The sequence below is a fragment of the Oryzias latipes genome, chromosome 24 (assembly GCF_053564925.1).
Source record: "Oryzias latipes strain Hd-rR chromosome 24, Olatipes_Hd-rR_3.1".
NCBI lineage: Eukaryota > Metazoa > Chordata > Actinopteri > Beloniformes > Adrianichthyidae > Oryzias > Oryzias latipes.
This window is the reverse complement of record NC_136260.1, coordinates 17,011,398-17,023,762: the sequence shown is the minus strand read 5'-3', so window position 1 is coordinate 17,023,762 and position 12,365 is coordinate 17,011,398. Positions and strand designations below refer to the sequence as shown.

Here is a 12,365-nt window from a genome sequence, read left to right as displayed (position 1 = left end):
TGTTCCTGGGTTGATTATTTTTGTTTTTAAACCCCAAAATTGAATGACGGAAATCTTATTTATGAAGCCCTTTACACTGCCACCTGGGTGCCAAAGTGCTTGAATAAAAAGAGCGATAAAAGTAAAAAAAAACTAATTAAGCAAATTAAGAACAAAAATTTAAAAAATAGCAAAACGCATAACAGTCAATAAAATACATAAAAGACAGATAGAAATTTAATAAAATGAATAAAAGAAACGAATATACTACCAATTACTGAGTATTAAAAGCCTTTCTAAAAGTTGACATTTAAAACTATTTAGGTGTGATGTCACGTGCGGCTCTGGAGGAATATTTTTCCATACCTGGAGGGCACCAATGAAAGAAGCATCACCCCAGTGTTTCTGATGTGACCATGGCACATAAAGCAGATAGTGGTCTGCAGACCTTAAAAAGTGTCGATTGATGACCAATTCCATGCAATAAATGCTAAAACGCTCACAGTTTTCTCTGTTTTTTTCAGTCACGTGAGAACATTTCTAAGTAGAAAGTGCTAAATAGTGTGTACAGTATACTCAATTAGCTGGGTTATCTGGATGTTCTCGGAAATCAGTAATCATCTTTGACAAAGTATGATAGACCTAAAAAACTATTTATTGACAGGAAATGAAAACTAAAATCACACATTTTATCCACCACACTCAGCATTCATTAGAAAAAAGAGAAATCTCTTTTTAAGTGTTATGACAACGATACTAGAAGGCTATACTTTTTTATTGAAAATTGTCTATTTCTAAATCAGTCAAGTAAAGAAGCAAAACATCAGTAAAAATGAACATGTTCTCAATTTGTATTTCCTGCAGTTCCTGAGCATACTTTAACAAAATTTACTGTACTGTACAAAATTGACATTGCATTTAGGAACTGAAACAAAAGGCATGCTGTGCTCAAAATTGCAAAACAGATGCAGCACCTTCAAGAGCCAGGAATTTGTTCAGTTTAAACTGAAGATCAACAGAGAACTCAACCGGAAGACAGTTCATCTTTGCGCTCAGGTATGGAATGAGCGTGCAGTCCTCCTCAAATGAAGCCAGCTTCTTTTTGCATCTTTGACGTGAGTATTCACTGCTCCTGGGGTTAAAAGCTACAAAAAACACACAGGCAAAACCAAATCCTTACCATTTAAAAAAATGAATTATCTTTACAATGTATTATAGCTCCTGCCACATCTAACGTACCTTTCAAATAGAGACCCACATAGATGAGGACTGATTTCTGTGCACTGAGAAAAGGATACTTTGGTCTGAGACACCCAGCTGCTGTCATGGCCTTGATCAAAGGGTTTGCCATTCCCTTAAATAAATTAAAAAAAATCTTAGACCCAAAGGCAGTATAAAGCGTAAGAAACAGTTTGATTTAAGTATCTAACCTGTTCCATGTAGCCCAGTGTTGGCAGTGAGGTGAGCAGCACAGGCTCACAAAGAGCTGGAACCTTTTTGGGTAACTTTTGGTTCCAGAATGCCTCTGGAGTCCTAAAACGTAATGTGTCAACACCATCAATATACACCACATATCAAAAGCTGATAAAACAAAAACTTGATATTTTGGTTCATATTCTTCAAAATAGCAAAAAAAAAGGGGGAAAAAAGCATCACCTCAAAAATTTCTCCTGCTTCTGCTGTGACGCAAAGACGTAAAGTTGTTCTCTGTATTCTACTGCATATTTAGCCTTTCCTTGAACCAGAGCTTCGAATCTATAACAAAAACTATTATGAACAACTAACATGGTAAAGCTTTAAGGTAAACAGTCACGACAGAATGTTTGAGTCAGATTGCTCCTCTTTTTTACATCCTTAAATATTGATTACAATCAGAGAAAAGTGGAGTACCTCTGCTTTCCTTCCTGGTAAGTTACAGGGCAGAAGCCCTTCAGTTCAGGATGCTGTGGGAACCTGTTCTTCACCTCAACCTCAGTCAGTTTTTTAGGAAGCAGGTGGGGTTGTGGAAGCATGTGGGGGCACCCCGGTGGCACAAACTGATCAGGGGATGACAGGAACTCCTGAAATATAATTGAAAATCCATTTATTTTCTTTGTTTTCGTGTTCGTATAATATTTTAAGGTAACTTGACATATCTGCTCAAATAATTCATAATAAATAAACATTCGCAATAAAATAACTCTCACGGTTATTTTAAATTTGAATAATCTGCTTGAAATGGCAAGAAACACAAACCTCCAGGTGTTTTTCACTACACAACTTGTAGTAAAGTTTCCTATACTCCGCTACAAGAGCAAAGCTTGTAGTTCTCGAGCAGTCCACTAGGTGGCAATGTCGAGCCAGACACACAGGGCAGTACTGGTCAAACGTTCCAAGCCCGCGCGCTACCTCGTCTGGTGTTAAGCTTAATCTGTAGATGCAGGTTGCTTGGCCTGTCAAAGGAATGAGCATGTTATTTGAGTCGTGTGCCTTAGAAATCCTAAAATATGAGCTCAATCAAATATTTATACCAGCTTGAGCCCTCTCCAGGTAAGTGCTGATGTTTTTGATGCTGATGCTGACCTCCTCTGCAATCTTCTCCCAAATCCACCATTTGCTCTTCAAGGCATCAAGAACAAGCCAGTTTTGATATTGTTCCTGGACATAAGACCTAATGAGCACCACTTCTTTCCTGTAGTTGAAATCTGCCGTTTTGAGAATTTCTAAGCTTTCATGCAACATGTGAGGCCTGCAGCGAAGAGGCAAAGGGTAACACATTTGATCAAATTTTTGGTTTCAATCAGTTGTCAGAAGGAGAAAAAAAACCACTCTGGGTCTAAACATGGCTGTTGTCTCACTTGTTGGTCTTGTCGGCCAGACCTCTCATTTGCACCTCCTGAAAGTCCATTTTCAGCTCAGTCATGACCATGGGGATGAATCTGTTAGAACTCATCAACTCCGCTTGCTCTAGGGTTTTTGGAAAATCATCCAAGACGTACCTGGAACACAAGGAAGCAAGAATGTCTTCCAAATGGATTCTCAGAATAAATCAAGGTGGATTGAAATGGAGAATTTAGTCCACAGTTCAAAAATGTAGATTGGTACCCTTTAGTGCTACAGGTGGAGTGCATGAGCGCCACCATCAGACACTGAATGGCCAGTTCATCAGGCACAGCAAGGCCCTCTACGAGATACTTTTTCATTTTCAAGGCGAGGTCGGTATGCCCCTGATTGTTCAGGACCGTGTTCATGCAACCGCAGATGGAGAGCCGCTCTAAGCCGTATTTCTGGGAAAACCTTTCCGCCACTGTGAAAATATGACACAGAACGAAACTACTAAAGCAGCGACTGGCTGAAACAGGTCAGAGCGTGAACAGTTTGATGTGTTTTAGTTTGTACCTGAGGTTTTCCCTGATTTAGGCGGACCAACAACCGCAATTTTGATTGGAAGTTTAGGGGAAGGCTTTGGCTGCTGAAGGTACTTTAAAGGGTTGGACATGAAAGAGTCGCGGTTCTCCTTGGTTGCAAAAAAGTAGACGTACTGGTTGAAAAGGAGGGGATAGGTTGTGTTGAGGGGCCACTGGAGAGGCTGGATTTTGTCTCTTTCTTTGTAGAGCTGCAAATCAAGGATGCAGGAAAAAGAAAAATGAAAAAGTATAATATGAAGACCAAGGCAGAGATCAGGGATTCTTTTTTTAAAATGATCCCCACCTGGACGGGATCAGAGCAGCCAAAACCACTGTGAAACTTGTAACTGGAGAGCAGCAGCTTCTCTGCCAGCCTGGATGAGACGGGTTGGCATGTTTGGAAGAGCGACTCTCTGTCGGTCAGGAGAGGCTGGACTCTCTGCAGCAGCTGGCGCTGAACGGTTACGAGTCTGCGAGATGCATCTATTGCCATTGGAGGAATATTATGCTCGCTGAGGCTTTCCTGCTTGTGGAAGTAGCAGAAATCCAACAACACCGCATCCCAAAATGAGACATTAAGAACAGCGTTTGACGTTGAATCTGTGTCTGCTTCATACCATCACAGCTGAAAGGTTCTTTTCATCCGTTAGAAACTGATTATCTATTTCCAGCTCCAGTCTCTGAGTTGCTGCGTCCTCAGTCTCTATATTTTCCAGGTCGTCATCTTCAAAAGGAAACTCTTCCCTTAGAGATGCCTCTATATCCTCTTCATCTTCTTCATCAACATCATCCCCATCTTCATCCTGGTTTCCAAAAAGAGAGAGTTGCAAGTAAAGAAGCCAAAATATAAATGTAATCAAGAGTTCACTGACTGTACCTCTGCTTTGGCCTGTCTAAGATCAGTCATTCTCTTTGTGATCATGTCCTCCTACATAAAAAAACACAACAAACGAGTCAGACATGAGTCGGGCGAACGTGGACCATCCATTTCCACTTTCTTACCCAACTTTTCCTGCGCAACTCAGATAGAAGTCTCAGCTGTTTTTTGTGACAGCTGCTGAGTTCTCGCCATTTTTTCAGACAGGCCGGCAAAAGACGCCTCTGAACTTCTGACACGTCCAATTCCAAAACTGTAATCAAATCAGGAAGGAGCTGCTGCTCCAGCATGTACTGCACCTCCTCAAAGCTGTTAGGGAAGCCATCCAAAATGAAGCCTGTAGACCTATGAAGGAAAGTTTCTTTAGTAGGTTTCCTTAAGAAGGAACATTGTTTAAAGACCCACTCAGTTCATCTTTTGATCTATTTTCATGGTCCTTTCATTAGAATTGTCATTCTTAGTTAAAATGAAAGAAATTGTGTCGTTAGGGCATCGTTTCTGCAGAGAGACAGTAGTTCATTTGAAAATTTCCTCTGAGTTGTGGGAGGGATTGTCCGTCCAAAGCAACCCCACCCCCCTTTCCCCTTGCCATTGCTAAGAGCTCGGAAAAGGGAGCTTGTAGTCAAAACATATTTTTTATATCACAAATAAGCTCTTTTTCAAACAGCATTTTTCTGTCTGCTCTTGATTCAACAGGATTTGGATAAAGAAACACTCAGAAATGCAGTTTTGAGCTTAATTTTGTGTCCTCCTTCATCAGAAAAATACCACAAGAACACATTTCAAAAAACACAATTTTTATCAAAGTAGGCTTTGATATGAGGAAAACTGTAGTGAAAGGAGAAATATAACCACATCACCTCTTTCAGCTTTTATTCTAAAAAGTGAATCATCACTACAGTTTAATAAGTGGTTATTATTGAGTGTTTTCATTCATTCATCTTCTTCCGTTTGTCCCTTTCGGGGTCACGGGGCTACCAGAGCCTATACCAGTCACTTATGGGCGAAGTCAGGGGACATTCTGGACAGGTCGACAGTCTGTCGCAGATTATTGAGTTTAATTTTTTTTTTTACAGAGCAGATGTGTTGAAAGCAAATGGGAAAAGATGTAAATATTTGTTATCATATAAAAAAATCGATTTTTTTTCAGTGTTTTTTTCCTTTTTAAGTGATGCTAAAAAGGATTAAGTGGTACGTTGCAAATTGGCAGCACATGGTGTGAAGGAGCTGAAAATACAAGAAATGACCAAAAGCTGGACTTCTGGTCTTCTCACAGTTTTATTTTTAGGTTTTTGATAAAAGTAAACGCTCAGACAAAAAGTCTGGTAGTTTCACTTACATGTATGGTTCTTGTTTCCAAAAGGGTTTGATAACTGCATCAAGAATCTGTGGATTTAGTGGTTTTCCTGTTGACAGATACGCTTTGATGGCTATTTCTTCTGTCGTCATGTCATCTCCAGACTCCCCCTGCTGTAAACTCACATTGGCAAACACCCTCATTATACAGTACTAGAACAATTTAACATTCTCACTCAAAATTTGGTTGAAATCTTTCTGGACCTCTGGGATTTTGTCCTCACTCCCCTGCCTTAATTTTTTGTTCAAGGCCTCCAGATCACCAAAGTTGTCGCTCCAAGGTAAGTCCTCGTCCACCAAAGACACTCGCTTTTTTGTCTTGGGCATGATCATCATCTGGAGCACTTCGATAAACTGAATGTGGAAGAGCCCAAGCTTCTCTGCAAGCCATTTGCTCAGAGTGGATTTGCCTGATCCTCTGGGGCCCAGCATGAAGATTCGGAGGGCAGGAGGCTTTGGAATAGGAGAGAAGGAAGATGTCAAACAGCTAACTAATGCATGCCTTTTTATTAAGTTTTTTTTTTCTACCTTGAGAGGCTCAGAGTGTGCAACAAACTGAGCAGGGTTTTGAAGAAAAGAGTCTCTGGCCTCCTGGCTGGAAAAGTAATAGAACCTCTCGCGGTATCTTGCAGCGATGTCATCGGTGCACGGATGCAGAACGTTGTGGTTTTTTAAGGTAACTGGACAGAAATGCTTGGTATCTCCTAACAACCTTTTAGCTTTGGGCTGCATCTATAGAAGAATGAAGCAATTTATTTCTTTTTTTTTCTTCCAAGGTCAATATTTGCAGTGTTTGCATCATTAAACTTTCCAAATAAAGCACATAAAATTAAAAAACAAAACGACAGATGTGATTACTTACATCCTCCTCTTCTGCTGAAGAAATATCACTTCTGTTTTCCTCGTCTTGGTAAACTAAGACTTTGAAATAATTTTCCTCCTCCTCTAAGTCAGTCTCAGACAACTTGTGGGACTGATACTGAAAAGACTCTGAAGTTCAGGAGTTTACAAAAAGAAATTGTTAAAACTTTTCTACAACGAATCAAATCTGTAAACCAAGTTTTCAAAAGTACTTTATTAACAATTGTTGGTTTTTGTAAGTTTTATACTTACTCTCCATTTCAAAGATAATCTGTTGGGTCAGGTTTTCAGGACTTTTCCCAGCAATCTCCAGTTCAAAGCAGGTGGTTGGTAGAGCAATCTGCATTTGCTCCCATTCCTTATCAAACTCTTGTGTCTGCAGTACATAACCTGAAATCTCTTCTTGATAGCTGCTTTCCCAGATCTCCTCTGGTGTTCCAGCTTGGACCCAGTAAGGAGAGAAAACGAGAGTTTTCAAAAGTTTTTCAAAAATAAAACTCTTCTAAAGAGTTTTATTTTATTTTTTTTTACTTCTTTTTAGTCTATATTTACTTCAGCTGTAGTTAGATACAGCCAAAAGCACATTTTAATGAACATTTTTAACATTAAGAAATTAAATTCCTATAATAAAGTGTTTAAAATTTACTGGAGAGATTTTTTTCAAGCAAAACTGGATTTTTTCTAAATGATTTGACAGTAGATTTGCTTTTAATTTTAGTTATCATTTAAACAAGTCTCACCATTTTCTATTTCATGGGGATCAGCAGGACGTTCTGGATTATCTAATGAAAAGAAAAGGAAAGATAAAACCAATTTTACAGGTGATAATAGACTATAATGTGAGCTGTGTCACAAAAATCACAATACCTTCATCCTCTTCAACAACCTTTGGCAGATTTGAATGCTTCTCCAGCTTCTTTTGCAATCTATACCAAAGATTTGAAAAGCAAATACATGTTGCATAAATAATTTAAAAACAGAAATAGCAACATACGGGGAAAAGATGATGGCTACATTTATACGTACAATAGTTTTTTCTTTCTCAGAAGCCTGTCTATCATGTCTTTGTTCCCTTTTTTCTCTGAAATGGAAAATAAACAGACGTACAATAGCAGAAAATTTCAAGTGGAAAATGATTACACGTGTTTTTCATTTACCTGCAGTGTCTCTCAGACAGAAGATGAAGTCTGGCAGGATTTGACTTTTCTCTAACACTTCAACATCTGACAGCTTCCTAGGAAAGTTGTCAAGCACCCACCCAGCCCAATCCTCATTATCGGAGACCTCCTTTTCTTCAATCTGCAACATTCAGCCATTTAAACCTGATTCATCCTGATCACGAGTTCGTTGGACAGGAAGAAACGCCAAATTCCAAAACAATTGTGGATTTATATCTCATGAAAACTTTAGAATCAGTTAACCTGCAGCAGACATTCAGCTGAAACTATAAGACAGGTTTTTTTATTACTTTACATTCAATAATAAATATGTTCAGTTTTAGAGCTTTAATACCTCTTTAATGTGTTTTTCCAGAACCTCGGCGTACAGGTCAATTGGAGGTAAACTTGACTTTCTGGCCTCTTCCATGGCATTAAAGAGGATTTCCTGCACAGCTGGATGATTCTCTGTCACTGAGACAAGCAGAGTATTTTCCATTAATAAGCTCACAGCAGCTGTCATGAGGGATGCATAGAAATAAATGCATTTAAGCTTTATGAAAAGGGAAAAAAAAATCATTTTTCCACAAGTATGTGGTGAAATAGGTATTTATATGACTGTGGAAATGTGAGGTATGCACTAAACTATACTCAATAAGAGGCTTCATTTATCAAAAAGAAATGTAAAAGAATTACAAAGAAAATGTTGTAACTCGCCTAACATTTCTTCATTACTTTCCTTGATTTTCTTGATTGCAGCCCGCGTTGTTTCAACTTTAATTTTTTCAAATCTTTCCTGCTCAGCCATAGCAAACACCGGCTGCAGCAACTCCTCCACATCAAGCACCACTCCTCCATAATGCTGAGCTACAAGCCTGCACAAAGTGCTCTTCCCCGTCAGAGGAGCCCCAATGATGGACACTCTACAAGGAGTTCTGGGCATTGGAGGAAGTAGGTACTGTCTGGGGTTTGTGAGAAACTTTTGATGGGCTTCCCGAGAAGACAGGAGGTACAGTTTGTCCTGAAAGCTGCATGAAGAAAAAAGAAAATCAATAGTCAGTGGTTATTTTCACTTATTTTGTGATAAAGTTGGAGCCAAGAGAGTAAGTCAAAGAGCACTCACCCCACAGAAAACTCAGCACTGCCAGTGAGGTTCTTGCCTTCTTTCAGAGCCACAGGACAGGTTTGTCCCCAGCGGCTCCATCTCCACCAAAAACCAGGGGCCACTGTTCTGGAAGATGATAAACTTGTCAAAATATCTTCCTGGAAAAGAGAAGAATGATAGGTTATTTAATGTTAATCAATTTAGAATGGAAAGGAAACATGACAAACTTATTTTTGCTTAAGGGGCATCCTTTATTTTGGAATAAAACCAGAAGATTGCCCGACCGTATCTTCTGTCTCCTCCTCAAGGAGAGCGGTGTTTAGGAGCACCGGAACGGCGACGGGTTGTACAGCCATGGATCCCAGACGAGACATCACGCACTGAAGAGAAAAGGATTTAAGAAATTAATATTAAACATGACTAGTCATAGATATATGGTATTGACACTATTAAGAAGATAAAGACGTTATGATTTTTTAAACAATGGTTAATATATTCTGACTTTGATTACATATCTGGGAGTAGCAGAGCCTTCTCTGTGTTTTAATTTTTATAATTATTATTTTTATAATTATTTTTATTTTTTCTGGGCAGGCTTCAAAAGGTAAGCTTCTGCCTGCTCCTTTTCAAACATGTTTTATATTGTTATATTATTTATGTCAAGCTATTATTATAATTATCATCTATAAGTTTGCATCATATAGATTATTTTCTAATTATTACCATGTTTGAAACAAAAAAAGCAACAAAATCAAAGCTTTTCACAGAAATCAAAACCTGCAGAGCACAAAACTTCACTTGCCTGTTAAACAAGTATTAGGTATTTTCTAAATGTAGGTAATATCTGATACATTGGTTACCTGAAGTTGCTCCTCAGGTGTGCTGTTCCCATCCAGCTCTAGTAAGTACATGGGATTATGGCCTTCCATGTAGTCCTGGAACAGCACAACAGAAAGAAATCATGAATACAAATATAGTTGGGGAACAGAACATCTGTAATTGCTTTGATTATTAACTTTATTATGTGGCTAAACATGTTTGATTCAGAAAAATTACCAAAACCACAGTAATTTTGTGTATTTATATTACATTGTGATTAATTCAGAGAAAATAAATTTGAAGCATAAAATTGCAGGGGGAAAAAAAAATTAAAGTTCAGTTTTCTGTATTAGGCGTTTACACCACCATGTGAAAATCGTAACCAGAACAAATAAAAACCCAAAAGTCTTTATGACTCACTTTCAGTTTTGCCAGCACTGAATCATTGTACAAGTGAATTCTGTCATGGGTGTTTGCAGGGAGATTCTCCGGCATCCACAGCAGCGTGTCAAGGCTGTCCATTGAGAGTTCCTCATCCCTCTAATAGCATAAAAAGACACAACATTTTATTGAATAAATCGGAATGATAAATATCAAATTTTCAGTGGTTAAAGAAAAAATAATCCCATACTAATAAAACTGCTCACACTTTGAAGAAAATATTTTTTTATCGTAGTTTTAGTCCAAATCCATTTTCTTTAGGGTAGAACACGGTTTACAGTTAAATCAAATGCAAAAATGATTTAATTTGTAATCTAAAAATAATCCATCTTTGTAACATGGTTTCTTAAGATTGTAATGACATATTTGTGACATGATTTGGTTTGAACTTGATATCACCATGTCTTGAACACGCCTTAAAAAAATAAATTACTGGTTTTTCCGTTCAGACTGTCTAAATTGGTGTTTCTTTAAAACAGATGCTTTGGAGTTGGTCATTCCATCAGTTTTTAGCTTATAATCTTTTATTCGTGTATTTCTTCCTAAAACTCATTTGTTTTATAGTCTCAGACTTTTACTAAATTCTTATTTAAGGATCAATCATATTGACAATGTTTTAAATGATAATGTGATTTAGAAAGGATGGGGTCATTATAAAACTATATCTGTGTAGTTTTTTTTTCAACTTTATATTTTTTCAAGTAGACAAATTATAAGCAGTACATAACTATTGGAAGCAACAATTTTAAAGAAAATCCCTTGTAAAGTAAGAGGATCCTCTATGATCTAATCCAGACCTGCTCTTCCTCACTCTCCAGCTCCTTCACATGGTTCTCCTCCTCCCTGCCGTACACCTCCTCACGCTCCCACTGATCTCTGCTGTACGACTGTCCAGTCTCTGGGTGCTTCTTCAGACCCGACAGCCTCTGGACCAGATCGCTATCCGGACACTTGAGGAAAAACAAGAGTTGCTGTAAAAACTAGATGGAAAGAAAAAAAAATCAATATCAATGCAAATGAAAAAGAAAAACCTTGATATTAATGACGAAATCCGGGGGCAACTTTAGGTTCTGGATCAGTTCTAGCTGCTTGTGAATGTTCTGATGATCGTCTGACAGAAATGGCAGGCAGCTTAGGACATAACCTGCACAAAACATGTAAATGAGGCAACAGCAGCCGTTTTCCCGTGCCTTTATACACCTTGACATGTTGAAGTTTTTGACCTTATTGATTAGTTTTATTAACTCGAATTTTAAACACATTCCATTCAAAAATGCTTCATAAATCTCCAGAATGGAAAAGGAAAATAGCATTTAATTACACAGAAATGTGAATATTACATACTTTGCAAACAATGTTCAACAAAAGATGTTAATTTTTGTATTTATTTGTAGCATCATTGAACTTTTACCGTAATGCTTAACATCTGGTGAGTTGAGTCTGGCGAGAATCAGCTGCAGCACAACATCATCCGTTATGCTTTTGCCCTCAGATAATATGCTAAGGAGCTGAAAATCTCAGGGTTACAACCACAACAAAGAACTAATTCAAGCTCAAGAGTTAAATAAGACAGAAATATCTTACCTCCACTCCTTCCTCAGTCATATCATTTATGTGAGTCGTGAGCAGGTCAGTGTCTGAAAGATTGGTCAGATGCAATTATAAGTACTAGACATCTTTCTAAAAAATATATCTTAAAGTCACTCACCATCAACAAGAACACACTTCCAGGATTCTGCCATTTTTTTGGCCAAGGTGGATTTGCCAACACCCTGTAAACAAACATGAGGAGTCACATGATGCAAATAAAGGTTGCTGTATTTTTGTCTGTATTATATTTTTCTCTGAATCCTAATCTACTTAACAACAGAAACTGATAGGCCTGCTTACTGGTTTTCCAACTATGAGGAAGCAGGTGGGTTTTGCTTGTAGTCTTTCCTTCTCAGCTTCATCCTCCATCAGGTTGTCCACCAAACACGCCATTTCCTGAATATAGATCGTAAAAAGAAAGGGGGGTTATAAAAAAAGTCGTGATAAAAAAGACTAAAAGAAAGACTGGCTGACCCCATGTAAGGTAAACTATTTAGTGGACCATCGTTGCTACAGTAACCGACAAACATCGCCAATTGGCAGGCGGCTGTCACGTGACAATATTTGTTACTATCACGACCATTCAAAATATTGATACATTTAATACTAACTAATGCACATAGGTAGTGCAATTATTGGTAACAAGTGTGCAAATGTAATTAAAAGAGCACATAAATAAACAAAAAATACACCACATTTAATAGTTTTACTTTTTTTTAACAAAAAAGGATGGTGCAAATTTTGCAAGTATATTTAAAAATCAAAATAAATGTTTGTAATAATATAACATTTAA

At 37.9% G+C, this 12,365-nt stretch overlaps 1 protein-coding gene across 4 annotated transcripts; it reads right to left on the bottom strand.

The window, feature by feature from the left end:
- Positions 1-616: 616 nt before the first annotated feature.
- Positions 617-12,104, bottom strand: ak9 (adenylate kinase 9). Of its 4 annotated transcripts, XM_020714548.3 has the most exons (36): positions 12,046-12,104; positions 11,872-11,967; positions 11,690-11,753; positions 11,566-11,618; positions 11,393-11,489; positions 11,013-11,125; positions 10,779-10,931; positions 9,961-10,080; positions 9,582-9,656; positions 9,006-9,101; positions 8,740-8,879; positions 8,334-8,644; positions 7,972-8,090; positions 7,617-7,758; positions 7,486-7,540; positions 7,327-7,385; positions 7,200-7,241; positions 6,712-6,900; positions 6,461-6,588; positions 6,127-6,330; positions 5,803-6,051; positions 5,582-5,712; positions 4,368-4,587; positions 4,243-4,293; positions 3,983-4,168; positions 3,670-3,891; positions 3,358-3,574; positions 3,064-3,265; positions 2,817-2,957; positions 2,490-2,707; positions 2,215-2,411; positions 1,870-2,039; positions 1,636-1,734; positions 1,410-1,512; positions 1,219-1,333; positions 617-1,124 (listed from the first exon to the last, which is right to left on the bottom strand). In XM_020714548.3, the coding sequence occupies exons 2-36, from the start codon at positions 11,962-11,964 to the stop codon at positions 928-930; spliced, it is 4,971 nt and encodes a 1,656-aa protein (XP_020570207.1). In that variant the 5' UTR covers positions 11,965-11,967; positions 12,046-12,104; the 3' UTR covers positions 617-927. The 4 variants fall into 4 exon arrangements, 3 of the variants coding, with proteins under 3 accessions (XP_020570207.1, XP_020570208.1, XP_078799106.1); XM_020714549.3 differs by having other exon boundaries at positions 3,670-3,888; positions 11,872-12,087; XM_078942980.1 differs by lacking the exons at positions 11,013-11,125; positions 11,690-11,753; positions 11,872-11,967; positions 12,046-12,104 and having other exon boundaries at positions 10,779-10,961; positions 11,566-11,619.
- Between the last annotated feature and the right edge of the window lie 261 nt (positions 12,105-12,365).

Excerpts from the sequence above, each read along its gene's own strand:
- ak9 (XM_020714548.3), bottom strand. The coding sequence starts at position 11,964 with ATGGCGTGTTTGGTGGACAACCTGATGGAGGATGAAGCTGAGAAGGAA. Across the intron at positions 6,589-6,711 it reads GATTATCTTTGAAATGGAGA|AGTCTTTTCAGTATCAGTCC; the intron begins GTAAGTATAAAA and ends CCTGAACTTCAG. Across the intron at positions 3,266-3,357 it reads TAAATCAGGGAAAACCTCAG|TGGCGGAAAGGTTTTCCCAG; the intron begins GTACAAACTAAA and ends ATATTTTCACAG.